Here is a 27,743-nt window from a genome sequence, read left to right as displayed (position 1 = left end):
GGATCATATGAACATATACTAATTAATTGTAATCCTTTCTGTTTACTTTGCCATTGCCCTGGAAATTAAAAATAGCATTTAAGCGTCCAAGATAAAAAAAAAATTGATCAAGTTCACCATAATAGCCGAGAATACCAACCCTGCACCTAAATTTATTCATAAATATTAAGGGTACTTGTTTATGTTTATCCCATATGCAGCTTAGTACATGACTATCAAAGGGTCAAGTCTGGATCGGGCCAACCATGGCTCGAGCCCGTGCCGTACCGGCCATGGGTCAAGCTCAGGCCTAGCCTAGTCCCCGCGCTATATTTTCTTGTTTAGGGGGGAGCCGATCAGGCGAGTTAATATTGCAAACCCTACATATTAAGGTAAAATGTTATGCATAAAACCCTAACTTACTGAGAAACCAATGGGAATCAATCATGTCAAAAAGGTCAATGTAGCCTTCGGCAAAGTGTGAATATCTACGAGATCTCGACACGCGAATCGATGGCTAGTGTTTCGTGGAGCTTGAGCAGATGGGGTCTCTCATCTTCTTCATGTGTTCCGAGAGGGAGGACACATCCATGGCAAGGCTACCACAGAGTGTTATCATACATAATGAGTCCTCCAACCTTCACAAGCCTTAGTAGTCCCTCATGGTAATTCAAGTAGTTCTCCTTATCGGCCTCCACAAATGGAGTCAAAGGAACCTTCCTCCTTTGGCTGAAAGGATGTCAGTTAAATGAGAGAGGGGGAGGGGAAAGGGTCTGGGGTCGTGGTGGTAGCACCCTACATCCTAATCACTAGGTTATGGTTTTCATTCTTAATGACACCACCCCAATAACATTTCCAAAAAACTAACTCATAAACTATTTGAAAAAATGGGTAGGGGCATGTCTTCACCATTGAATTACCCAAAAAAGAGATAAAGAGAAGACCTTCCACTTTTGGCTTTAAAGATGTAAATGAAATGAGAGGGAGGCTTCCTCCCTCAAAGGGAAGAAAGTTACATGAGAGGGAGAACGGACCTTCCTCTTTTAGATGTAAAGATGTCAAAATATGAGAAAGAGAGAGAGAGAAAGAGAGCTTACATCTTGAAGCAATTCATCCAAGTAGGGAATAGCAGGAGAGTGGATGAAATTGATCTTGTGTTCTACCCCAACATTTTGGATGATGGGCAATCGAACCTCTTCATATGCCTTGTTATCGACATCTATAGTTGTTACTTGAAATCACCATCATAGTCATCAACCTCATTATTATCATTTTATTAGTATCTTTAAGGGAAAAAAATTATGTAATACGTCGATTTTGTACTACAAAAGTAAGATGCACCTCAGAACCCACCTGCAAAGATTGTTTCAATGTTAGAAAACCACATTAAAAACCCTTTAGTTGATCAGAACTTGTGATGTTGGAAAACCTTTTGGAAGGAGAGGAACACAAGGACGTTTGAAGGAGTGCTTGGAGAGTTGGAGAATGTTATAAATATAATCCAAAACACTCTGTGGAATTGGTTTTCCATCACCAAACAAGGGACGGGCTGTTCAAAGGTAGATATCATTCTTAATCTAAAATCTATTATTATCGGTTCTGAAGTTTGCCTTAAGCCTAAGGTAAGATGGAATCCGCCAATGGATGGGTGCATCAAGCTAAATTTCGATAGATGTTCTTTTGGGAATCTGGGCCTAGCAGGATGGTTAGGAATTCCTCAAGGGAACTTTTGATATCTTATGCTAGACCATGTGGCTTTACAATGACAAATGAGGCTGAATTTCGATCTCTTTTGCAAGGGCTGAAATTGGTTAAAAAAACATTCATTGGTTGGTATTGTGTCGCAGAAGGTGATTCTTCAAATATCATAAATTGGTGTAATAAGCAGAGTAGGCCACCGTAGAGAGTACCGTCGGTTTGGGCTGTAGTTGTGGATACTTGGGATGGAAATATGTTTTCACCATGTTTGGAGATATACCAGTGACATTGCAGATAGTTTTGTAAAAAGGGGTACTTCTATTCTATGGAGTCTATTGCTATTGCATAAATGTATGTTTTATTTGATGCACTTGCTTCTTTCTTTTTATTGATAAAATTTTGTACTATTGTAATAAATAAATAAATAAATAAAATCCAATAGGGTATGGTGGTCATCAATTTGAAGATAACAATGCTTTTGATGTTTCCAAAATGGTTTTAAGGATTCAAGGAGTACAATGGTTGTTTTGGAGTACAATGCTTGTTTTGAAAGTGTAGCGAACAATAAATGTAATGGCAATATAATGGTAATGGATAATTTCGCATCTCCTAAGTTTTGGACTCAAGGGTACGTAGGTTCATAGGTTAAGTGGAGGAAACCACAATGTGAGGTCTTGAGTTTCATTCTTATTCCCGATAAGGAATCCTATCCTCACTTGAAAAAAAAAAAAAATGAAAAAAGAAAAAAAGAGTAGAAGCTAAAACAAAACAAAACCTTTGGACTCCCTAATTTTTAAACCCATTTCTCAAGAGACCCAAAGATTTTCAATCTTTTGAATCTTCTAACCCCTGGGACTCAAATAACCCCCTTGACCACATATTATTGACCCAAACAAAATATGAAATGACCCATTTTCCCCATTTATTTAAACATCCCTCTTACTCTATAACGCCATAATTCGTGCTTTGAGGTATGTCCAAAACTTACTGGAAAGTTTAAGCCCCCTTGATTTTTCAGTAAAGGCCTCCTATAAAGATTTGAAACATTAAGATTTACCAGGTAATTCCAAGACCATTGACTTTTCAGTGGCCTGTGAACCGCACTAGGTCTTGAGAAACCTCCCGAAAAAGGAGGGTAATTTTGTCTCTGTAAATTTAACGCAAAGGGAGAGAGCTCTACTAAGCCTCTGTTGCTTTCATGGCAGTTCTCTCTTTACCCAAACCCTAACCCTAAATGGAGCTAGTTCTCTTCATGAAAACCCTAGAGCTCGATCTAGCTTCATTGAAGCTACTGGTTCTCGAGTCCTCTTCCGCCATGAAATCATTGGTCAGGACAGTTCAATTTAATTTTTACAGTTAATTTTGCACAACAAAGTGGCAAAATCGTCCATGAAATTGCCTGGTTCCAAGCGGCATCCTTTGCTGTTATGGTTTCGAGTTTGAGGAGAAGAAACGTGAGATGGAACCATGGTCACAAAAGGGAGTTTGGTTCACAGGGTTTGGATCGTTTTGAAAGGATTTGAGGATGTTCCATCTCCAACCGATATACTTCCAAAACAAATGTGGTGAAAGGAGTTTAGATAAAAGGGAAAAAAATGATATTTCATATTTTTTTTAGGTTAATAATATGCGGTCAAAAGGGATTTTTGGGTCTAGGAAGTTGGAAGATACAAAAGATTACCATAATAAAAGTTTTGAAACATTAGATCTCTTGATAAATGCTTTACAAAAATGAGATGTACAAATCAATTATCCCAAAAAAAAGAATATAAAAGAAAAAAGAAAAACAATTGAAGAGTTCAGATGGACCTAGAAAACAAAGTTTAAAAAATGGAATACACGTACGCAAGTGGAAGGTGATGATTACAATTATTCTTAAAAGGGAAAAAAAGAGATTAAATTCACAATCTAAGTAACTAACTAATAAGACAATATCAATAACTCATAGCAATGTTTATGGGGGGGAGTTTTTTCAGGCAACTGTCGTATAGTAATATAATGAAACAATCCTCAAAAATTATGTTAGGCTCATTTGTTCGACCTAAATTTTAAATAAACACTCTTTTCATACTAATGAAAAATCACAAAAAAAAATTTGAAAATGCAATATAAAAATTGTTTTTTTTAGCCTAATTAACATAGACCATCCATTTTGGTGGGATGTGTAGATTTAGGCCTTAGAATGATCTTTTTTCTTCTCAAATTCTTTAGACAACTTTATTACCATTAGATTAACAACATTAAAAAATAAATTTTTGATTTTGAATTCATAAAGGCCTATATCTTGAAATTCACCAAATAGATGGTCTAGATTCATTGTTGGAAGGGACTCATTTTGACCATATATGTGGTGCAAATTATTTTATTTTTTTGAAATTGATTATTGAGATGAAGGGAATGTGAATGAAAAATTTTAGCTCATACAAATACCACAAACATAGTTTTCTAGAAGTATGGTTTCATTACTTATAATAGCATAGTGACATGATATCATTTCCCATGTTTTTTATATTGTCTTATTTTGTAGTTTCCTTATTTACCTTTAATACAAGGTGGTCACAATTCCTTACAAATATTTGATATGAAATTTGATCTGGATGTATCACAAAATTCAAGAAAATTTCTTTTGAAGTTTGGGAATGATCAATGGAATAATTGCAACCTTACATTCAATGGTCAAGATTAATGTGACCACCTTGTATAAAAGGTAAATGGTCTCATTCTATACTTTTCCTTCCTTATTTTATATGAAAAAGGAAAAAAAGTATCTATAGACATATTTCTATATATTTTTTAATCAAATATTTCATCCAAAACTATTTGAAACTTCCAATTAGTCGATTTGAATATAGATCGAACTATTTTTTATCCAAAAAGTTTAGGCTTATCAAATTTCAATTTTTACGAGATTCTTTCATAAAAGTGTCGTGAATTTTCTGTATAATTTTGTTTCGCTCTTTTTAAATTTCTCTGTTAAATAGCAACAAAACAACTTGGAATTAGATTCAAATTGTTGGCTCAAAGTCCTTGTTTGAAGAAATAGAGTCCAAGCTTTGGGATCTTTTAACAGAAAATCGACAATATTCAATTTCTTACTCATTATTTTACCAAATCAAGTCAAACGTTTCATAAAATGTTCATAGAATATCGATCTAAAAAAGCCGTAAATGCATTTTTTGAATCAAATAAAAAAATTTGTCTCAATGATTTTTTGTTTTTTCCCAAAATTTTCAGGTATTTTCTTCAAAACAATTTTTTGTTTAATTCTTTATTTTGATTTTTTTTCTTTTACAGCACCCATAAGATGACTAATCAACCCCAAGAAAAATAAAAAGTGGTGGCCAAATCAATAGAAACTACGAAATTTCATGAAATAATGGAAATATGGAACAAAATCTATTTTATGTTAAAAGAAAAGTGGCATACTTTTCCATCTTCAGGCAAGAAGAGAGCTGTGGCAAGTAAAGAGTATCCAGAGAGCTGTGGCAAGTAAAGAGTATCCAGTAAAAACACCAATCTCAATCATTTTCTTTGCACTAATCAGCTTCAAGAGCAATTGCATAAACTGGCCTTCATTCGGGGCAACCATCATCACACTCCTACTCATTAAAACTAATAAATAGATTAAATTTAATGAATATATCTACAAATTCAAACTAAATAATAATAAATACATGCTAGCAAATAAATAAGAAACTGTTGATACGAGAACGAGGTCCTGAACAATCAAATTAAAGCGTACCTCAAAAATTTCACTAGAAGAAGTTGTTTTGATATCCAAAAATCCCCAAATTGATCATATCAACCTCAAGATGCATGAATATGAAAAAAAAATGGATTTCAAGTCTTGGAAATAATGCATCTTGGGATGAATTTTCGGATGATCAATTTTCAAGATTTTTAAGTGCTCATAGATTTCGATCTACACGATTTTTAAGCTTTGATTTCTATTATTAGAGATGAAAATAAATTTTTAAACCATCACAAATATTTTCAATATTAGAATAGTATCTTTCAACACTATTTGTAGGTACGCCTTACTTTGATGGTTTAGAGCCTCTGCCTTATACAAACCACATTTTCAAAAACATAAAATATATAAAAAATATTGACATGAGTGTTAAAAACAACACATGGATTGAAGATTTCTAATTTTAAAAATAAAAAATACTACCCATGAAAATTTGTTCATCTAGTGATGATAAGTAGGTTTAACCAATCCCTAATCTAACATATATACATATATGCACAGGGGTACTCACTTTGGGTGGGTTTCAGTTGCACTTCTTATCTCTTTTAGCACTTCTGCTTCTCGAGGGTAAACACTTGTCTCCAAGATGTACTGGTCAAGTCAAATCCAACTTAATTAATTATTTCATTAACAAAAAAGAGAAGAAAATACTTTAAGTGAGAATATTTCATATCAATTTCACATGAAAAATTCTCTCGTGTGGTTATGTGTGAGAATATTTTTATACCAATTGATCTTAATGCATATTTTCACACCAATTGACAACTAATTGATGTAAAAACTTTTCCACACTTAACCACATAAAAAAAAAAAAAAAGAAGTGAATTTGTTTTCCAGAAAACAATTTCACGTAAAGCAAACGTGCCTTAGAAGAAAAATAGTTAGTAAGAATAAGGCATCAAAATAAGAGAGAGAGAGAGAGAGAGAGAGAGAGAGAGAGCATAATTTATACTTCACATACTAATTTTATCATAATGTCTATTCGTCCATTGTTAAACAATGGCTTGAAAATCTATTTCCTTCTCTAATTATGAAATCTTGAACTTAAAAAATGGTTCAAATCGAGTAAATCTTAAACATATAAAAACCTTGAAAATGGGTGGTCCATATAATGTGTTACAAGATGTACTAATTTTGATACTTGAATTTTTTTATTCTTTTTCATATCCATACATCTCAGTATCGAGATGATCAATTACATGGTTTTCCAACAACAAAATCGCCTTTTCCTATATATTTTTGAAGTGCACCTTAGTTGTACAATTTAAGATGTCAACTTTATATAAACATTTTCTTTTATTGATATAAAGTAAAAAAAATTATTCACATCAAGATGCGTTGATGTAATGAAAAAAAAAATTCTCAACCTCAACATGTATTGACATAAAGGAAAAAAAGAATTTAAGTCCTAATAATAGCATATCTTGTAACAAATTATCTTGTAACAAATTATCTGGACCTTAGATTTCTGGATTTTCTAGTATTCATAGATAAGCTTAATTGTACCTTTTAATATTTTACATTCCATAACTAGGAATAAAAATAGATTTTCAAGCCAACATAAAGTTTATGAGTATATTAATAAGGATTGTATACTACGAGATTATTTACTTTTGGTACAAGGGGGTCACAATACTGATTACCATCAAATGTGAACAAAGTTTGAAAAAATCTCTTTTCAAATTTGAGCCTAGTTAACAGAATGAATATAACCATCCAATTTAACATCTAATAGTCAAGATCAATTGTGATCTCCATTTACCAAATGTAAATGGTCTCATTGTCTGCTTTTTCATATTAATGGGTACCCATACCCAACATTATCTGCGAATACTCGAGATTAATAATTTCCCCAAAAAGAAAAAAGCAACACATTTTTTTGGGTGATTCAGTGGGGAGAGGGTCCCTACCCTGGTAGGAATTAAGCCTAGGACGTAGCGTAATATATATATATATATATATATATATATATATATATATATATATATATATATATATATATATATATATATATATATATATATATATATATATATGCAGTAGTGCAGAACCTGTAGATACGCTAAACATCCCTTATGAGTAGCAATTATATTGTATTTGGAAAGAGATGCTCTCTAAATCCATCTTTATTCTCCATTGAGCATCACACCTATTAGTGCAGGGGTGCGGTTTGTATAGAGCCGAGGCTCTAAGTAATCAAATTAGAACATACCTTCAAATAGTATCGAGAAATATGGTTTTAATATTTGAAATTTGTGGGATAGCCTTAAATTATATTTTCATTTTTAGTTATAAAATTTAAAGCTTCAAAAATAGTGTACATACAGTAAATCTATAAAAACTTAAAAATCTTGAAAATTAATGATCTACAAGATGCACTATTTTCAAAACTTGAAATCCATTTTTTTCTCATATCCATGCATCTTGATGCTGATATGATCAATTTGATGGTATTTGGGCATCAAAACAACCTCTTCTAGTGAAAGTTTTGAGGTGGGCTCTAATTTGATTGTTTAGAGCCTAGGTTCTATAAAAACTTTTCCCTTAGTGCAGTGCCATTCCTAGCTAAGACAAGGAATATGACACTTTTGGATTCATTATTTTATTTGGTTATGATTTTTATTATTCAGAAAATAGAGGAAATTTATCAAACCATCTTCAAGAGATGTATTACTTAATTTGTCCTAATTTTAAAAAGCCTTTAAGAGAAATATTCGAGGGAAATTTATCAAAATATCCATAATAACATATTTTGTATTTTACCTATTTGCAACTATTTCAACTCAATGTCTTGTGTTTTTTCATTTTGAAGCTAATCAAAAGATACGGGTAAAGTGTTAAATTGTTCATCTTTTATGAGTCATTTGATAATTTGCCACTATTAAACAAGGGTGTAGTTCGCATAAAGTTGCAGCCCTTAAACAATCAAAATAAGGCACACCTCCAAATTTTATCATAAGGTGTAATTTTGGTGCTAAGAATTCTTAGGATGACCAAAAAATCCATATTTATAACTAATTATAAAATTTTAGACTCTTAAAATTGGCTAAAATCAAGTGTATCTGTGAACACCTGAAAATCTCGAAAATAAATAGTCTTGAGAATTCATTGCAAGATACCATATTTTTGGGACTCAAAAATATGTTTTTTTATATATTCAAACATGTCAATATCAAAATGATTTTTCAACATGAAAACAACTTTTTTTCGATGGATTTTTTAGGAGCACCTTAATCTATAACAACTTTACGTAAACTTTTTCCTTTAAATAATGAATCTCTTGAGCGCGGTTTGATAAATATATCAGAAATATTCGTGTTATTATTTTTAGATTTTTTTAAAAAAAACGTCTCCAATCATAAATCAATTTTTTCTAAATCTATGTTTTATTTAGTTCGTTTAGCTATTCTGGACTTTTTATGTTAGCTTCGGTTTTGTTTCACTTTTACCATTTAAATTTTCTTTTCAAACAATTTTTTTAAACTTTGTTTAGGGCTGTTTACGCCATGTATTCTACTCAGCGGACTCTAAGTTACTCGCCTCGGACAAGGACTGAGTCCAAGACTTTAGGCGAGTTAAAAAACAATGAATCTCAAATGTCCGATATCTTTATAAAGTTTTAGTTTTATTTAGTACTTATCACCGTGCACCTAAAAAATACATAAAATAAAATAAATCAAATACCTCTCAGGGGGTTGTTTTGCTAATTTTATTTTTTTCATTTATTTTTTTTTATTTTTGATAAATGTGAATATATAATTTCACACGTCTTTATAATTTCATTTCGCTCTCAACCATCCAATCAAGAGCATACAGAGCAATTTTATAATTTCATTTCGCTCTCAACCATCCAATCAAGAGCATACAGAGCAAGCGAGAGAGAGAAAAAAGGGGTACCTAATATAAGGCATCTTACTATAACAGGGTCTTGTGACCTGATTGAAAAAGATAATCCATTTTTGGAGTGTCATCTCCCGTATTTTCCGGTGCGAAAGATCAATAGAGAGATGATGCTTATGAGCAGGGGATTCTAAGATGAACGGCGTGGTATGACACAGAGAGGGATCCGCACAATATATTCGCCCCCAACTAAGATTCAAGAACTAGGTCTCAAGCCGTTACGGATGAACGGTGCAACGACTACGAAGCAGATCAACCAACGGCAGAGATTATCTCAGTAAATAAATAGTTCTCCCTCCGATTATCACGTTTGATCTGTTTCCTGTTGGTTGGTAAATTTCAGAAATGAGAGAGGGTCTCTCACACCCAAACATCTTACTTTTATGAGCCTTTCATAGATGTAGAAATCTCTCTTTCTCATGAGTTTTTGAGAGGAATTTATCTCTCTCTCTATCTCTCATGAGCTTTTGAGTGAAATATATATCTCTCACTCAATCTTTTCGACTTCGAGATGTTTGGATATGAATAAAAATAAAATTTGAAGTATCTTGTAACAAATTACCCTAATCTATTTTCAAAAATTTTAAGTGGCTATAGATCTGATGCTTGATTCACACTATTTTAAAAATTTTAAATTCCATAAATAGAGATAAAAATAGATTTCCATCCTCTTACAGGATTTCTAAACTGCATTTCAAAGCAAATTTTAAACCTCACCCATTTCTTTTTGGGTGCCCCCCAAAATCCTTTAGTGCTGTTTTTCTTTGCATCTAATTCCTTGAGTGCAAAGGCCTTCCATGGTCAAGCACGTGAACTATAGGAATTTGCTTTTATTCTCTTGACCGAGATGGGTTTGGAACTCCAAGTATTGCAGCGAATTTGTTTTGTTTTTCTTTGGCCTAAGGTCTGAATCAACCTAGGTTCATTATCATTTGTTTAAAACAAATTCATGTCCTGCTTTTTCTTTATATCAAAACATCTATAAAAAAAAATGGAGAAAAATATAAAAATATCTCATACGACAAGAAAATCTCTCAAATCATTATAAAAAAATTTCAGATTTCATATAAAATATTGATACATTGATTCCACAATCTAATGTTTTATCTTTTTTAATCAGCCCGAGTTTTACCCCAGTACTCAACCGAGTTTCTGAACACTGCTTTCGGCTACTTTGCCAATTGTGGGTGTCTCTTTCTTTTCTTGTGTAATGGGTGAATAAGGAACCAAAGTATGGGTTGTAGAGGCAGAGTTTCCATAACAAAATCTATCAAGAACATTACCTACCGTTGATTTCATCAAATTGATGGTCCCCAGTCACCAGTAGAAATTGCACTATCCATGATGAAGGAAGATAGGATGGACACACAAAACCTAAAACCTTTCCTTTATTGGAGGTATGGCCACATTCTTGATTTCCTGTATTGAAAAGAAAACTTCAATTCTGTTATCACGCAGATTTGACAAGTTAACTTATATATGCAGATGGCACAAATATAAAGGGTGCAGTTCGCATAAGGTGTAGATTTTTAGGTGTAGGTTTTTACGTTAAAAGGTAAAGCCGAATGCCACAGACGCAGTCCCAAGTCATGAAAATCCTTACATAGCATAAAAAGTTATATCTCTGTTTCTGATTATGAAATTTGAATCTCCAAAAATAGTTTGAACGGATCTATGAATACTTGAAAATATATGGTCTAGATAATGTATTGCAAGATACATTCTTTTTAACTTTGTTGGGGTTGTGATAACCAAATTGATGGTCTTACGCACCAAAACGACATTTTCTAACGGGGTTTTAAGGCACAGCTTTACTTTTTACTGTAAACCTGCTTCATTCCCACAAAGAAATTATCTTATAGTACTAATCTTATCATTTTTTAGCTTATTGAAATCCACTTACATCCACCAAAAAACAAATAAATGGCAAGAAGTCTCATGATTTATTCATAGGCAAGGTCATAGCACTCCCTGCTAAGTCAACATGCAAAAAAGAACAGAGTCCTGGTAGGAAAGATTGCCTCGTAAACATCCCAGACCAACTTACAGCAGAACACCTACTGCTTTGCCTTCCAAACTAAAGGATCATTTCATGCTTAAAACCATGAGCACCAAAATCAAAAGTAGTACTTCATGTAGCACTTGAGAAAAGATCAACAGAGCCTCCGGCAAATTGTAACTCCATCAGCAACAGGAATTTGCGAGATCTCGATGCGTCGATCAGTGGCTAGAATTTGGTTGAATTTCATGACGAACTGTCTGAAGTACTTCATGTATTCTTCAACTAAAGACTCGTCCTTAGCAACACTGCCACCCCATAGTGTGTTATCATACACGATAACCCCCCCCACCTTTACCAGCTTCAACAATCTCTCATGGTAATTTGAATAATTGTTCTTATCAGCATCCACAAATGCAAAGTCATAGGATCCTTCATTCTTTGGCTGCATAAGGAATAAATTTGTTAAATTTTACCGATGTGTGTGTATGCATGTACGCTTGACAGAGAGCAAGAGAGACTCACATCCTCCAACAACTCATCCAAGAAGGGTAGAGCAGGGGATTGGACAAAGTTGATCTTGTGTTCGACACCAGCTCTTCGGATGATGGGCAATCCAATTTCTTCGTATGCTTTCTTATCAACATCTATCGCTGTTATCTGAAATTTATGTACATTTTATCATTTTGTTACAATGTATGAACATCAGTTCTCAAGCCGAAAGTGTTAAACTATGGCAAACAATGAAGGAAACTGACTGCTAACATTTATTAAAACTAATATTCATCACAATATAGCATTCTTTTATGGAAAAAGTTTACATACAAGCTTGAGGCCCTAAACAATCAAACTAAAGTGCACCACAAAAATTCAGTTGAAGAAGTTGTTTCGATGCTGTAAGCCCCTCAAATCTGATCATCTTGACCTTGAAATACATATACATAAAAACAAAGAAGGGGGACTTCAAGTCTTGCAAATAGCACAACTTGTAATGCATTATGTATGCCGTCCAATTGTGGGTGTCTCTTTCTTTTCAAGATTTTCATAAGTTTATAGATCAACTAGATTTTAACCATTTTTGGAGTTTAAAATTTTATAATTAAATATAAAAATAGATTTTGACATAATCCTAATAATTTTTTACACCAAAATTACATGTTATATTAAAATTTGGAGGTGCGCCTTAATTGGATTGTTTAGGGTTGTAACCTTATAGAAACCACACCCTTTTTTTAATAGTTGTTCTTGGCACTATTTTATTTTTTTATTTTTTTAATGCTCTTAGGTTGGCGATAACTGATGATTAAAGTGTGCTATACATAAGTGGGATCATATAAGGAAAACAAAATTGAGAAATGCAAAGTGGGAAGAATATGAGAACGAGAAAAAATGAGAAGAATAAATACTTGGCCATCCTCAGGCAAGGCCAGAGCAGTTTCAAGTAGGGAATATCCAGTGAAAACTCCAACCTCAATGGTCTTCTTTGCATTAACCAGTTTCAAAATCATTTGTATAAACTGGCCTTCATCAGGGGGAACACCCATCACACCCCTGCTCATCCAAACAGATAAGTTGAAAATTAGTTTATACAATACTCAATATATTTGTGAAGGGTGAGATTTGATATAAGTTGTCAACTCTAAACAATCACAGTGCAATTTCGGTGAAGTTTGCACAACAAACGTCATTAAAGATGCAATTTCCGTGTCGAAACTCTTGTGATGGCTTAAAAATCTATTTTTCACCCCTATTATGAAATTTAAAGCTCCAAAAATAATGTAGATCTAACATATCTATGAATCACTCAAAAATATTGGGATGATTTAGATAATGTGCTACAAGATGTACTATTTTTAATGCATAAAATTCATTTCTTCTATATATATATATATATATATATATGGGCCGAGATGATCAATTAGACGGTTTTCTAGTGCCAGACCAACCTTTCCCAATGGGTTGACGTTGACACCTTATATAAAGGTTGTCCATTTGTAAATGCAAATAAGGAAAGAGGAAGAATATCTATGATCCATTTGGCTATCTTGTTTATAAAGTGAGACAATGCGTCATACAATAAATATGCCCTGTTATTGTGTACATTAACTCATGTATATAAGGTGATACTATGCATCATATTATATTTTTGGAGAAGAATTAATAAGTGCAGATCTTTTACTGTCAAGGAAAACCACATGACCTTAGTGGTTTCCAGTCAAAATTCTTGCGGCTATAGTGATGTGTTTTCCCTAAAGTAAATTTACTGCATTCATTATGCAGGGAAATTAACATAAATATCTCTTATTTTTACAGATATTTTAAAAATATCAAAAAAAATAATAATTTGAAAAAAAAAATTCCCATTTTTCCAACTAATTATTTTTTCCAAAATGCCTTGAGGTTTAGTACGTAGAATACCAAACTAAGGTTGTAATCCAGCTGGTTTTTTTTAAAAAATAATATTTTGTTTTGTACTGATAATACCAGACTTGATTCTCTAAGGAAAAAAAAGAATATGTTTGATAATTGATAGTATAGAACTAGTTTTTATATTAAAAAAAAAAAAAAAAAACAATTGTTTGGTAAGTATCAATTTAAAACATTAAGCCAAGAAACTATTAGGCACTCAAAAGTACCGAATATTATTTTTTACAATTTTGAAGCTACAATCTTCGTTCGGTATTCTAAGTATCAAAACTAAAGGTGTTTTGGAAAAGGAAAATTACGTTAGAAGACAAAGGAACATCTTCATGAAATTGAAAATTTTAAATACATTTTTTAATATCCCTAACAAAAGGGATATATAAATTAATTTCCCCATTGTATACAAGCCTACATATGTTGTTGCCTCAACCAGTTAAGAAAACAAGGGAAGAAGGGTGAGAATACAAGGATTCATATGACCATAGAGACCGTATGGTCACAAAGATCATCACCATCCATCAAGACAGCTAATGGTGATATAGAGAGAGAGAGCAGGTTACAATATAAATGATAGCAATTAAGTTGTAAGTCTCACTCTTTTCCCATCACCATCAGCCAACTAATTAGACGTTGCGATCTAAACATCATCATCTTCAATAAAGCTTTTTCCCAACTAATCACGATTTAAACAACCACACTAATATTATGATGTGGATCATAGTACACTTTAACAAGCTAGACAAAACCAAATGCCATTTAACTACACTACGGGACATATCAATGTGTCATGACTCGGCCGAGTTGATTTTTTTGAATGCTAAGACATATAACACAAGCAAGCAAGTCAAAAGAAAGAGAGAAATGGACGAGGACTCACATTGGGTGGCCTTCGTTAGCAGTTCTGAGTTCTTTAAGCAACTCTGGTTCACGAGGGAAAACGCTTGTTTCCAAGATATACTGGGGAAATAAATACTCATCCATTATTTTATTAAGAAAATAAGAACAAATTATTTATTTTAAAAAAATAAAAAATAAATAAAAATTATCTATAAAAAGACCATTTATCTTTTGTATATGGCGGTCACAATCATTCTTATCCCTTAAATTTTAAAATGGGTGATTGCAAGAGTGTTATTGAATAAATACAAAGTTCCAAAAGAAAAATTCTCGGACTTCACGACTCATCCCAAGCCATCCAATTTGACATCTAATGAGTGAGAATGATTGTGACCTTCGCATACAAAATACAAATGGCCTCTTTGTAGACAATCCCATAAATAGTTAAGTGAGAGTAAAACAAAGGAAATGAAATCTATATGGTATTCCATACACCAATGGAGTATGTAGCAAACAGTGATCTAATAGTTTGTGTGGTTGGTATGGGTAATTAATCTGCTAATTCCTTAATGTGAGTCAAAGAGGGGCAAACGAAGGAATTTCAAGGAGCATATGCTATGCTCCCACGGGGACATATACTGTACACTTATTCCTTATGGTAAAAGAGTTTCTTACAATTTTTTTTTTTTTTTTTAAATCTTGGGATCACTAAATGGTTATTTACAAAAACATAAAGATAAACATGAATTTTGAGTTAATAAACACCTAGATCTAATGCCAAAAAATTCGAGTGGTTAGTCGCAACATTCTTTTCACCAAGAACATAAAAAGTGCAATTTTTAAAAAAAAACTTTCCTTTGTTTTTGAAGTTGGTCCCTCGGCTGAAGAGGCAACATCCCAAGATTTTGGAGGCCTAAAAATATTCATAGATTTGGCGGGTAATTCTCCTAAATTTTGTAAAGCTCAGACCGATTGCTTGGGAATAAGGTCAAGGTCATGATATATTTGAAAACCACTAACTATTTTTAAAATGGGTTGGGGCTTGTATTTCCCAATGATTTACCCCGCAAATGAAAAAAACAAAAAACAAAAAAAAAAACCCCAAAAAAAAATTCAAAACAAATAGATTGTTTTGTGGGCAACCGATTTGCCAACCGCTATCGTTGATTCGTTGGAGTTAAAAGTGGGTACACCAAGAAATTTGAAGGAGTACACTATGCTCCCGCAGAAGCACGCTGTACATTTATTCATCTGGTAAAAGAGTTACTTAGGAGTATTTTTTCAGTTTGAAATTTTAGAACTCTTAGATTATTATTTGAAAAAAATAGAAATAAAAATGGATCGTGAGATCTTAAACAAATTGAACTAATTGCCCAAAAAATGGATGGTACGTGTTCAAATTTAGGTTGTTATTTTTTCAAGGACGTACATTGCATGTTCTTTTTCTATCTTGTCATTACTTTTCATTCTTCTTTATTTTTTTTTTGAGGTTGAGCAAAATATGCTCCCAAATGAGCATAGAATCTTTTTATAATTTGAATAAGGATATGTATGGAAGTGACAAATTTCAAATGCACACAATATTTAAAATTTAGGAAAGTATAATAATGAGACCATTTATCTTTAGTACAAGGTGGTCAAAATCAATCTAGACCATTAGATGTGAAATTGGGTGGCTGCATTTATTTCATTGGCCAAGTTCAAATTTCAAAAGAAATTTTTTTGTACTTTGTGACACACCCAAGCTATTAAATTTCAGATTGAACGGTCGTAAATAATCGTGACCTCCCTATACAAAAAGTAAATGGTCTCATTATATACAACCCCTTGAAATTTACCTTCATCTTTTTCATGAGAGATAAAAGAGAAACTCTTCGTCTCTTTTATGATTTCTAACATAAATTTATGGAGTAGGGATAAATGACAAATTGAGCCCATTTGTTTCAAATCTGACATATTTTTTAAAAGGAAAACGTTTATATAAGGATGACGCCCTCAACAATCAAAGTAAGGCGCACCTCAAAAATTCACTAGAAGAGGTTATTTTGATGCCCAAAAATCCTCACATTGATCATCTCGACCTCAAGATGCATAGACATAAGAAAAAATAGATTTCAAATAATAGAAATATTGTATCTTGTAATGCTCTATTTTTAAGATTTTCAAGTTTTTCTAGATTTGCTTGATCGACATTAGTTTTAAAGCTTTAGATTTTATAACTAGAGTTGAAAATAAATTTTCATTACTGAAACAATATCTTTCAACACTATTCGAAGGTACACCTTTGATAGTTTAGAGCCTTAGCCTCATACAAACCACACCCTTTTTGAAATAAAGATGTCATATATTTTCACAAGATTATCCCCCTATTTTAAATTTTCATTAGGCATATTTGAAAAAATTAATATAGAGCCGAGGCTCTAAACAATCAAATTAGAGCACACCTCAAGAAGAGGTTGTTTTGATGCCCAAATATCCTCAAATTGATCATCTCGACATCAAGATGCATGGACATAAAAAAAATGGATTTAAAGTTTTGAAAATAGTGCATCTTGACACATTTTTGGACCGTCAATTTTCAAGATTTTCAAGTTTTCATAGATCTACTCAATCTACACTATTTTTTAAGCTTTAAATTTTATAATTAAAGATGAAAATATGTTTTAAGATAATTACAAGGATTTCCAATATTGAAACCACATTTCTCGATACTATTTGAAAGTGTGTTTTATTTTGGTTGTTTAGAGCCTCGGCTCCATGCAAACTGCACCCTATTTTAAAAAAAAAGTTCCAAACTAAAGTTTAATATTCTATCAATAATATTACAATTTTCCTCCTTTTTTTCTCTTCTCTTCTTTCAGTTTCCAATTGTTCTATAAAACTTCATTTCAAAAATGTTTTGGAACAAATAACTTATTGAGAAAAAAAATTCTACAATATCTTAGAACTATCTCGATGATACATTCTAAAGAGCAAGACTTATAACAAGGAATCCTCTTTTGATACAATAATATTCAATATTCTTTGTAAAAAGAAAAAATTACAACAAGGAATAGAGTTTAGAGAGAGAGAACCTTATACAAATCGTCTGTTTGTAATAGGCTCTTGTGGCCCATTTCCAATGAATACTCAAACTTTGTTTCTTCCATGACAGTGAAGAGGAGAGAGAGAGAGATTAACTAGTACTTTGCACAAGAGCAAGGGTTTTATAGCACCCGAGTGAGATAATGAAGGTTCTATAAGGCCTAGGTCCTATGAAAACAAAATAAAGCCTCACATCAAAATGTGAAAGCACTTTTAGCAACAGAATCTATATGATGGCCTTAAATCAATTTTCAACACTAACAATAAAATTCAAAACTCAAAGATTTGTAGGACATCTGAACATTTATTTTTGGGGTGAAATAAACAATCCAGATAATTTATTACAATATATATTAATTTTAGAGCTTGAATTTTTTTTTTTTTTCACTAACCATAATATTCAAGCAAGGTCTTCAACACTTTTTAAGTTGCAATTTTCAACAAGCAATGAGGTGAGGCTCTACTTATTTTGATATGGCTGCAGCCCTATCAAACCATTTCCTTAACAGATGCTGTGCACAAGAGCAACAGCTTTATATTTATGGTGCTTGAATCCACGCTTTAATTCCTCTTTAAGGCTGTTAGCGATGATCGGCATTACAATGCCGAGGAGAATCAACGGACGGTGGCGATGAGCTTGTTATAACACATCTCCATGCACACCTCGTTTCTCCCAACTGAATACCGCATGATGACGAAATGGATAACTCGTTACCCCATCCTTTTTCATGGAAGACAAAGTGGGTACCAAAAAATAAGGGGAAACTACATATTGTCACCCCTGCAAAACCCTAAATTTAGGCACTAGCATTGTCACCACCCTAATCCCTTTCTCTCTCTAACCCCATTTCGAAACCCCCATCTTTCTCTTCTTTTTCTCACATAAGAGTACTAAAGCAACCACTTCATCCAATGCTTTTGCATATTTTCTTTAAGTAAGATTAGGGGCAGCACTAGTCGGGTACGGGTTGGGTCCGCCTGGATCTAAACCTGAATAGTATTCGGATCCAAGTTTTGTATTCCGTCGAGTTCAAAAGTTAGACCCATATTCGTAATTGTCGGGTCCTAGATCTGGTCGTGTCCATTGTCACCCTCATTATGAGCTTCTTTTTTTTTTGTTTTTTTTTTTACCGCAATATACTTATATTATTGGCAACAAGGTCACAAGCATCTGCCATTAGATTTCAAGCCGTCTGACTTGTCGTTTCATGGCTAAAAATGATTACGAATTCTTATTGTATACGATCATTAATACACCCGAACGAATCAAGCTTGATGTATTTTATCTCCAACAATTTGCGAATATGGGTGGCTACTAGTCGGGTCCAACCATACCCAAATAGTGTTCGGGTCTAGATTTTAGACCCAAACCCGACCCGCCAAGTCCAAATGTTGGACCCTGCATAGTGTGAGATAGTGTTCCACTTTTTCAAGTAAATGCATAATTCTTGAAAGGAGTTTACAGTGCAAATTAGAAAATATCTCAGATGAAACATATCCAAATTTATACTTTAAAGTGTTAAAATTTATTGTAGAGGTTTAAAGATAGATTCTAATCTCTCGAGATTAGAATTCTCTAAGAGCCACTGGCAGAGCTGCCTTGAAATCATAAAAAATTTGTAGAGAAATCCGAACAGAAATTAAAAACAACTAAAAATTATATAAAAGAAATATTACTTTGAATTCGATCCCTCTGTCTCGGTACCCAAGTCGGTATCCCGGATTAAACAAGCGATTAAAGTGCCTTCATCTTCTACCATAAAGCTTATGTTGAATAAAGGTGCTTAGGGCATGTTCATCATAGGGTTTTTAATTTGTTTTACTTCCTAAGGGTCATGGATTAGAATTTTGAGTATTGTAAAGAATTACTGTCGTAGAGAATTGGCTTAGGGTTAGATCACCTAAGTTTTTATGGTTTCATAACTACTGGCTTTTCCTAGCCTAAGGAATTTCTAAGATTTTTGTTCTAGGGATTTTGGTTGTTTTTCTAAAATTTTCTAGGGATTTTAAGACTATCAAAGGCTCAAAGGTCTGAGTTCTAAAAAGAACTAGAGGGGGGTTTATACATGCTCCAATTATGGCACTAATCTAATTACGATTAGAACTTCCAATTAGTTTGGGATTAGGACCCTAGGGTTGAATCAGTTAAATCCAATTCAAAATCCATCCAATAACTGATCCAAAACCTTCCCCCAAGTATCTAGAAAGATCTTGAACTTCTACGAAATTTCTGGAGGCTACCAATTGATATTCAACTAGAAATTTGAAAATCACCTAAAAATCCAAAAATTTCCCAGAAGCCCCAGGGCAACTAAGCCCTAGAAAACGCCCAAAAAAAGCAAAAAAAAAAATTGCGAGACCCCAAATGAGGATCAAAACCGGAAATTCGACGTTGGTTGAGTCGACTCCACCACTTGTCGAATCGCTTGGGTTCTAATGTCAACTCGTGCTTTCCTTCAAGATGCGGCTAAATTCTCGAGAGGAAAAGTGTTGAATACATGTCTGAATCTTCCCATAGACTGTTAAGGGTGAGTGGTCTGTGAAAAGAAAGTATATATTGTCATTTGTATTTATCAATGGACATTGAGACTAATATGAGACTCTTCACATGGTATCAGAGTTAGATTCATCTTTGATGTGATCATTGTTATACAATCGAGTCTGCTACTCGATCATATTCTTTTATGTATGATTGAATATGTTTTCTTATTACTCGATCATGTCTGTCTGTCTACGACCTACTAAATCGGTTTCGAATTCCACCGAGTTTTATTGGTTCTTCCAAGTGTCTTTCTATTTTCTTGGTTGTCTCGGTTGTTATTCAAGCCTGTTTTGTTTAAGCTTTTTGTTTCTGAGGCTTGTTGATCTGTCATTATTTGAGCCTCTTATTGTTCCTATGTACTTGTTGATCAAGCAATCTGAGTATACACCTGAAGATCCAATTGCTCGTTTCTACAACTCAGTGTTCAAGCACCAGCTGCCTTCTTTCATGGCATCTTGGATTTGAGGGGGAGTGTGGAAAGAAAGTATATATTATCATTTGTATTTGTCTATATAAGACAAGCTTGTATATTCATATTAATCACAGGACACTGAGTATCTTCAAAGAAACATGAGATTCGTCACATGGGCATCCCCCGGTATTCATATAAGTCGAGTGGTCTAAGAGGGTCGGCTACTTCCCCCCCCCCCGGGTATTAATCAATTGGATTTTCGCCTCTTTTGTGAGCAAGTATCTGGTTCTTGCCTATCCTTTGGAGTTGACAAAGAACACAAGCGCATACACCACATGCGCAAGATTCAAGCATGTGCCGAGAGATGCGAACAAGAAAATAGGTATGGTGCGTTTCATAAGGAAATATATACAATAAGACTATTTACTTTTAGTATAAGGAGCTCACAATTATTATTGACCATTAGATGTGAGATTATGTCATTCGGGATGTATCATCAAGTTGGCACAAGGTCCAAATTAAACTTTCTTGAATGTTGTGATACACTTCAATTTTTCATATCCAATGCCTAAAAATGAGGGAACCAAAAGTAAACGGTCCAATCCCTTTTTACATTATCATCAAATTAGTAAATTAGTTGTCCATTTTTTTACAAACTAAAATCCTTCAAAAAAAAATTATATTTAATTTTTCTTTGGTGTGCCAAACTGATCCAAACTAATCTAGATCGCCAATTTCGGCCATCCAGGTTTTAAAACAATCCCCACATGACAAATGCATCTGTTAAGTAAGCGTCGCAATACATCAATATGCGAATACCCATTCCTTTTGTAATGATCTCAACTGTACCCTCAATGGAAGGACTAAAAACCCCTCCTTTGCTGATAGTTTCAATCATACGAGGCGTTAATGACCATGGCTACCTCTACATAGGATGTTTACTTAAAAGATTGATGTTTCTAGTGAATATACCCATTACAACTCTTGCTAACTACAATTGTTGTATTTTGAAAAGTTGTTGAGTTAGATAATTTTAATAAAATGTTTTATATTCACCTTCAATACCATGTCAATCCTTTATTTTGCGATTATTATCTTAGGGGAAAGTGTTATAGGCATTAGGGGGCGCATTGCAACATTTGTATCCCCCGAGGCATAAACCATCCATCCAAAGATGGATGTAAATGATAGTCCTTTCTAAGAAAAAGTAAAATTAATGGTTTAAATAAATCTTTAAAAAAAATATCATTTTCTAATTTTCAAATTTTATTTGTTTTACACACATCAATGATTTCCACGTTAAGGATTATTCATTTTCTTGAAAATTGCAATTCAAGCATTAGAAAATTTTTACATCGAACATCCTGGCTTGAATGCTATGGTTGTAAAAAAAATAGGATTTTAAGCTCTAAAAATAGTGTATATTGTAAAATATTATCTAAACCATCAATTTTGCCCTAAAAATAAGTGTTCATGAATCTGCAAGATCTGTACCATCTTTTAAATTAGGATTTCATTTTTGGTGTTGGAAATTGATTTTAAAATCATCATGAAGATTTTCATTATCGAAAATGCTTTCCGGACAAAGATTTGAGATAAGGTTTTTTTTTTTTTCACAAAGCCTAGGTCTTACTTGAGAGCCACCATTAGGTTTGGTGGTCACGGCGTCATTGTTGCACCACAATGTCCTAAGTTCGAACCCTATGATTAAACTACAAAAAAAAAAAAAAGACCACCTACTATTTGAGAATTTTGCATGGCACCCCCAGCGCAGCAAAGATAACCGATATAGATAAAGGGCCGGGATTATCAAAGCTAGTTTATTACACTAACTTTTATTTATATCAAATTCATTTATCAGATTTAGGTTTTCCAAGCATTTCAAAAGATGCAGCCCCAATAGAAAATCACCTAATCTGGATTGAGAATCAGTATGGACTTGTTCGGTCATGTTTAACTATCAAAACTAGCTGGTCCCCTTTCAGACCCCTTTCTTTTTACTTTTTTTATTATTTTTCAGCTGTATATGGGTATTATGTTGTTTAAAGCCCCCCTACAGCTTCTTTGAATTTTTTTATTGTTTTTTATTTTTTTGATATTTTCCCAAATCCCTATTTGGTCCATTCGGATCAACAATTTGAGCAATCTACACTAGGATGGATGTGTCGACTTTTATCGAAAATAAAAATCATCTTCACTTTGGAATTTAGATTTTCATTTTGTTTAGGAAATTTTAGAAATTTTATTCTTCACATTATTGATCATCAACCGGCCCCAAATAGTTAGAAAAAGGCTCTAATAATGAAGACATTATTGGCCAAAAATTCACGATTTCCATGTTCAAGAACACCTTCATCTTTGCATGGGCTATCTATCGTCATGCCCTTAAATACAACTTTGCCTTTTCTTGGGTTGAAGCGTCTCTAAAGTTTTAGAGAGCATATATTATGCTTCTTCTGGAGCATATTATATATTTACTCCCTCGAGCATAATACTACAAGGATTTTAACATCAAAATAATGAGAGGCGCGTATGAAACACTAGATGTTTACTTCTAGATTAAGTTTTGCCCTTGGGAATAAATGGACGGTATAATCCCGTAGGATCACAAAATCTTTTGGCAAACTTTTGTTGGACATGACCCTTATACCAAAAATTTTCCATTGTTGCTGAAATATACTTGAGTAATATATGGTAATTGAATCCATCCACATGAGGGGCATTCATAAGTTTTTAATTCCACATTTCCAACCATCGATTGAAATATCGTACAGAATTTCCTCTTTAAAAATTCAGTCTTAAAATCTATCTCAAAAATAGATTTACGTAAAGGCCCGTATTTCTACATGTGCGGGGTTGGCCGCATAAAAACCGGGTTCTAAAATAAAATCAAGATGTTTTTTTTATTGTTAACTCGGGACTGGATAAAAATGGAACCCTACTATTCTAGGCATCAAGGCAACCCCCACCCTATTAACCTCTGTCTTGAGTCCGTTCGGGGATGAAATTAAACCCAAATATCTAAAGATTTAGAGCCAAAAAATACAACGTCAATGTTAAGGTAGTAATTTATATCTATGCTATTACTAAATTTCCTAGGATATATGTATGGGAAAAGTTTATATAGAGAGTTTATAGAGCTGAGGCTCTAAACAATCAAATTTGAGCCTGCCTCAAAAATTTTATTGGAAGAGATTGTTTTGATTCTCAAATATCTTCAAATTGATCATCTCGACATCAAGATGCATGGACATGAGAAAAAAATAGATCTCAAGTTTTGGAAATAGTGTATTTTGTAATGCATTTTTTTACCGTCAATTTTCAAGATTTTCAAGTTTTCATAGATCTGTTGATCTACACTATTTTTGAAGCATTAAACTTTATAAATAAATATGAAAATATATTTTAAGTCTATCACAAAGATTTCCAATATTGAAACCACATATCTTTACACTATTTGAAGGTAGGCTCTCATTTGATTGTTTAGAGCCTAGGCTCTATACAAACCGCACCCCTGCATTTACATATTTTTCCGGCCAATTTCACATGTAATGACCAAGTTTAATTAATTATGACTACTTTATACCAAAAGTAAATACTTTCCTTATATATTTTTTCGTTACTAAATTTCCTAGAAACCTCTCTATCTACTCGAGTCGAGTCCAAAAGATCAAATGCAAACAACAGTGTCCTGTAAACAGGTTTTTGGTGTTAAAAAACGAGAGGTGACTAACGATGAAGGAATTTCACCGGATCCCACCATAATTAAATCAAATAATTCAGAAAGGAGCAACTAGAAGAGAAAAACCACAAGAAGTTTGAACGATCAAACAAATTAACTGGTAATGGCAAGGAGAACTCTGAAAATCTCACTAATTCCATTGAGGATTTTGAAAGCAAGGTGATATACGTAAGGACTCTAAAATTTTAGGTAAAAATATAAAATGCTCCACTTAAGGCTGGAAATTACAAAGAAGGTCGATTAATCCATCTTTTTTTTTAATTTTTTCAAAATTGCAGGGTCAACCCAATTTTTTTAATTTTTTTTTTATTTCTTTAGTTTTTTCACTAGGAGAGCAGCGCCTTAAAGCTTGGGGTACTGGCCTACTAATGCAAAAACCAAAAAAACAGATATAAAAAAAATCCAAATTTAGGTTGATCGAGGTGGAGGTTGAAAAATTAAAAAAAAAAAAAAGACAGGTTGATCGACCTTTTTGTAATTTTCTCCTATAAACGAAGCATTTTGTATGTTACATAAAATTTTAGGATCGGTAAATAAATTGCTCTCGAAGGGAATCCTCACTTGCAAGCAATAAAATGCAGATCTTTGAAAAGAAATCGGAAGACTTAGGCAATCACAGTACTTAGGTGAACAAAGCAAAAGAGAGCGTGCGGTCAAATGACACAGCCGGATCATCAGCTCAAAACTTGCAAGACAACTCCGTTGAGAATAATGCACAGAGCAGAGAAACATTCCACAGAAGTGGAAAGATTATAACGATTCCGGTCAGAAGAGGAGGTTCTCAGTCGAGAGAAAATGAGAAATACGTAGCCAAAAGTTTCAGGCACAATGTTAAAGTGAAAACAACCAAGCCAAAGGGGTTCGGTTTTAGGCCAAAAAAAACTTTTGTTAGACCGAAGTAATGGGCTTTCCGTAGACATGAGGGTTCATCTCGCGCCTCTTAAGTAAGTATTGTTAGGATATGGATACCTCAGGTTCATATTAATATACATCATTATGGATGAATAAATATATATCTCTTGATAAAGTTAGGTACCTAGAAGATAGAGATCAAGTTACTTGGTCATCACGTTATCATATTATATTTATCTCCTGGTAATTGTCCTCCGTATATAGATGTACTGTTTGCCAATGAAGATGTAGCCAGTTAGGCTTCTTTGCCAGTGAAGATGTAGCCCGTTAGGCTTTGAATCCGTTGATGTAAGGCTTCGGCATGAACTACGTAAATATTGTATTCCCACTTTTTCTTTTTCCATTGTCTGTATGTGTATGTTCCCACAAATTCTAACCTGATATCAGAGCAGAAGTCTTGAGACCTGTGTTAAAAATCTCTACAGTCGATTTATTCTGGATTGTGTATGGTGAGCGTGGATCTTTTTCACTCTCTCTACAATCGTTTCTTTCTATAGCTATTATTTCCAAGGTAAAAAGAAATTTCACGGAAATAGATTGCAACCTAAGTTTGCACTGGACGTTGTTATTTTTTTTGCGGCAAAGGTTCTGCAAAATCCTCACACAATGCCAATCTAAAGATTTGCATACTCTTTGCAAATTGCTCTTTTAGAATGCAAAAAGGTGATGTTTTGTGCTCTTTCAAGTTGATCTAGTTATTGCTGTGGACTTGTGTCACACCTCAAGAATTTACAATACGGATATTCCTGAGATGTGACAATCAAAACATATATACATCTCTTGATAGGACAAATTTACAGTGGCGGATTCTTACAAAGTAACAAAAGAAAGTTTAAGCACAACTACAATATCTTCCAAAGTTGATCTTGACGAGCACTCAAATGAAACCGCGGTTATCCTGAAAAAATGTTTACCATAATTTGATGAGTTTGGCTACTCAATAAGTGATCATCATAATCCTAAAAATAATCATAGTTGAAACTTATCAATATTTCAAAAAGGATATCTATTAAAAGAAATGCATTAACAGTTTCACTTTCAAAAATGCATAATTAAGTATAATCCGAATAATTGAAATGCATATAACATTTTAACATCAATGCATAATTCAAAAGATTTCACAAAATACCCTACTGGCGTCTCAAGTAGGTCACCTATATACCCCATCAGTGTCCTGATGGGTCCACTTAATCCCTGCAGGTCCACTTATACCTCACCAGCGTACCGAATGAGTCCACTTAATCTCTACCGGCGTACCGGATAGGTCTACTTATACCTAACAGGCAAACCGGGTGAGTCCACTTGCATACTTAAAGTATTTCTAAATCTCTTTAAACATTCGAAAGCAGCAATATCATGGACTCAACATATCACTGAAATCATTAATATGAATTTCACTGAAACCATTAATAACGGTCACTTTTAATAACATTTCAAAAATATACCCAATCAAATATTTTGGGCTCAAATTTAGAAAGGTAGCAGTTCGTAAATACATTCTAGCATAATTGCTCATCTAATATGTATAGAAAAACTCTTATAGAATTCAAAAATACAAAATTATCACAATTTATAGGATATCAATTCGCAAATAAACATTTCACAGACAATGCTATAATCAATTGCAAAAATATCAGTTTTCAAATAATAAGGTTGTCATTTGCACATAAAATTTATCATGTCTAAATATTCAAAAACAGTAAAAAGAAATCTTACAATTTTACTAAAAGCAGAAATATCACATTTATTTCTAATAATTTTATAATATCTAAAATTTTCTAACAATAGACAAGATAAATAAATAAATTTATTTTTCTAAGAATTTACAACATTTAAAATTTCTAACATAGATAAAATATCACAATTTTATTAAAAAGATTATTTTTCAAAATAATGAGGTCGCTTGCGCCTAAAATTTATCGCGCCTAAAATTCATGATAATAAGCAAAAATAATTATTTCATTCTATTTTTAAAAGAACGGATTATTTTTCAAGATAATGAAGTCACTTAACTAAAATATTTGAGAAGGACCTTCCGATAAAAATTCGGTTAGAGAGAGCAGCTCACTGTGTTTGTAAGAGGGAGAGCGAGAAAGGAGTTGTTAGGCGACGTCTTGCCTTTCGTCTTATTTAATTTCTTTTAAAACGCCTCCACCTCATGTATGAGGTATCGCGTAAAAGTCCGCTTTTAATACATGAAAACCACGTCCACTAAAGGACGTGACAAGGAGCAAAAGCTTAAACCAGGTAAAACCTTTTGAAAGTAGTGAGTGTCCCTAAAGACCATCATGCTCATATGAACCATCACTTATTTAAAAATTTCGTTTTTCATTTTTTTTTTTTTGAAATTTTAGGATAATGGCATTCTTCCCCCCTTAAAGAAATTTAGTCCTCTAAATTTTTGTACCGGATTACTGAAAAAGATAGGGATATTTTTCTCTGATATCGTCTTCGCGTTCCCAA

General features: G+C 33.1%; 1 protein-coding gene, 1 long non-coding RNA gene and 1 pseudogene across 4 annotated transcripts; 1 reads left to right on the top strand and 2 right to left on the bottom strand.

The window, feature by feature from the left end:
- Positions 1-578: 578 nt before the first annotated feature.
- On the bottom strand, positions 579-6,028 carry LOC105421376 (cation-dependent phenylpropanoid and flavonoid 8-O-methyltransferase 1-like; annotated as a pseudogene). Its single transcript, XR_016056220.1, has 4 exons — positions 5,940-6,028; positions 5,131-5,276; positions 1,077-1,210; positions 579-708 (listed from the first exon to the last, which is right to left on the bottom strand). The product of XR_016056220.1 is annotated as a cation-dependent phenylpropanoid and flavonoid 8-O-methyltransferase 1-like (transcript).
- Positions 6,029-9,358: 3,330 nt separating this feature from the next.
- LOC148781920 (uncharacterized) lies at positions 9,359-12,119 on the top strand. Its single transcript, XR_016055846.1, has 2 exons — positions 9,359-11,706; positions 11,835-12,119. It is a non-coding gene; the product is annotated as an uncharacterized LOC148781920 (long non-coding RNA).
- LOC18443747 (caffeoyl-CoA O-methyltransferase) lies at positions 11,053-13,495 on the bottom strand. 2 transcript variants are annotated; one of them, XM_088867311.1, is made up of 4 exons: positions 13,274-13,495; positions 12,734-12,878; positions 11,853-11,987; positions 11,053-11,772 (listed from the first exon to the last, which is right to left on the bottom strand). In XM_088867311.1, the coding sequence occupies exons 2-4, from the start codon at positions 12,869-12,871 to the stop codon at positions 11,482-11,484; spliced, it is 564 nt and encodes a 187-aa protein (XP_088723437.1). In that variant the 5' UTR covers positions 12,872-12,878; positions 13,274-13,495; the 3' UTR covers positions 11,053-11,481. The 2 variants fall into 2 exon arrangements, with proteins under 2 accessions (XP_088723437.1, XP_006853991.3); XM_006853929.4 differs by lacking the exon at positions 13,274-13,495 and having other exon boundaries at positions 12,734-13,163.
- Between the last annotated feature and the right edge of the window lie 14,248 nt (positions 13,496-27,743).

This window comes from Amborella trichopoda, chromosome 5 (assembly GCF_054954075.1).
Source record: "Amborella trichopoda isolate Santa Cruz 75 chromosome 5, AtrichopodaSantaCruz75HAP2 v2.0, whole genome shotgun sequence".
Lineage (NCBI taxonomy): Eukaryota > Viridiplantae > Streptophyta > Magnoliopsida > Amborellales > Amborellaceae > Amborella > Amborella trichopoda.
The sequence above is the reverse complement of the archived record's forward strand: the minus strand, read 5'-3'. Positions and strand labels throughout refer to the sequence as shown.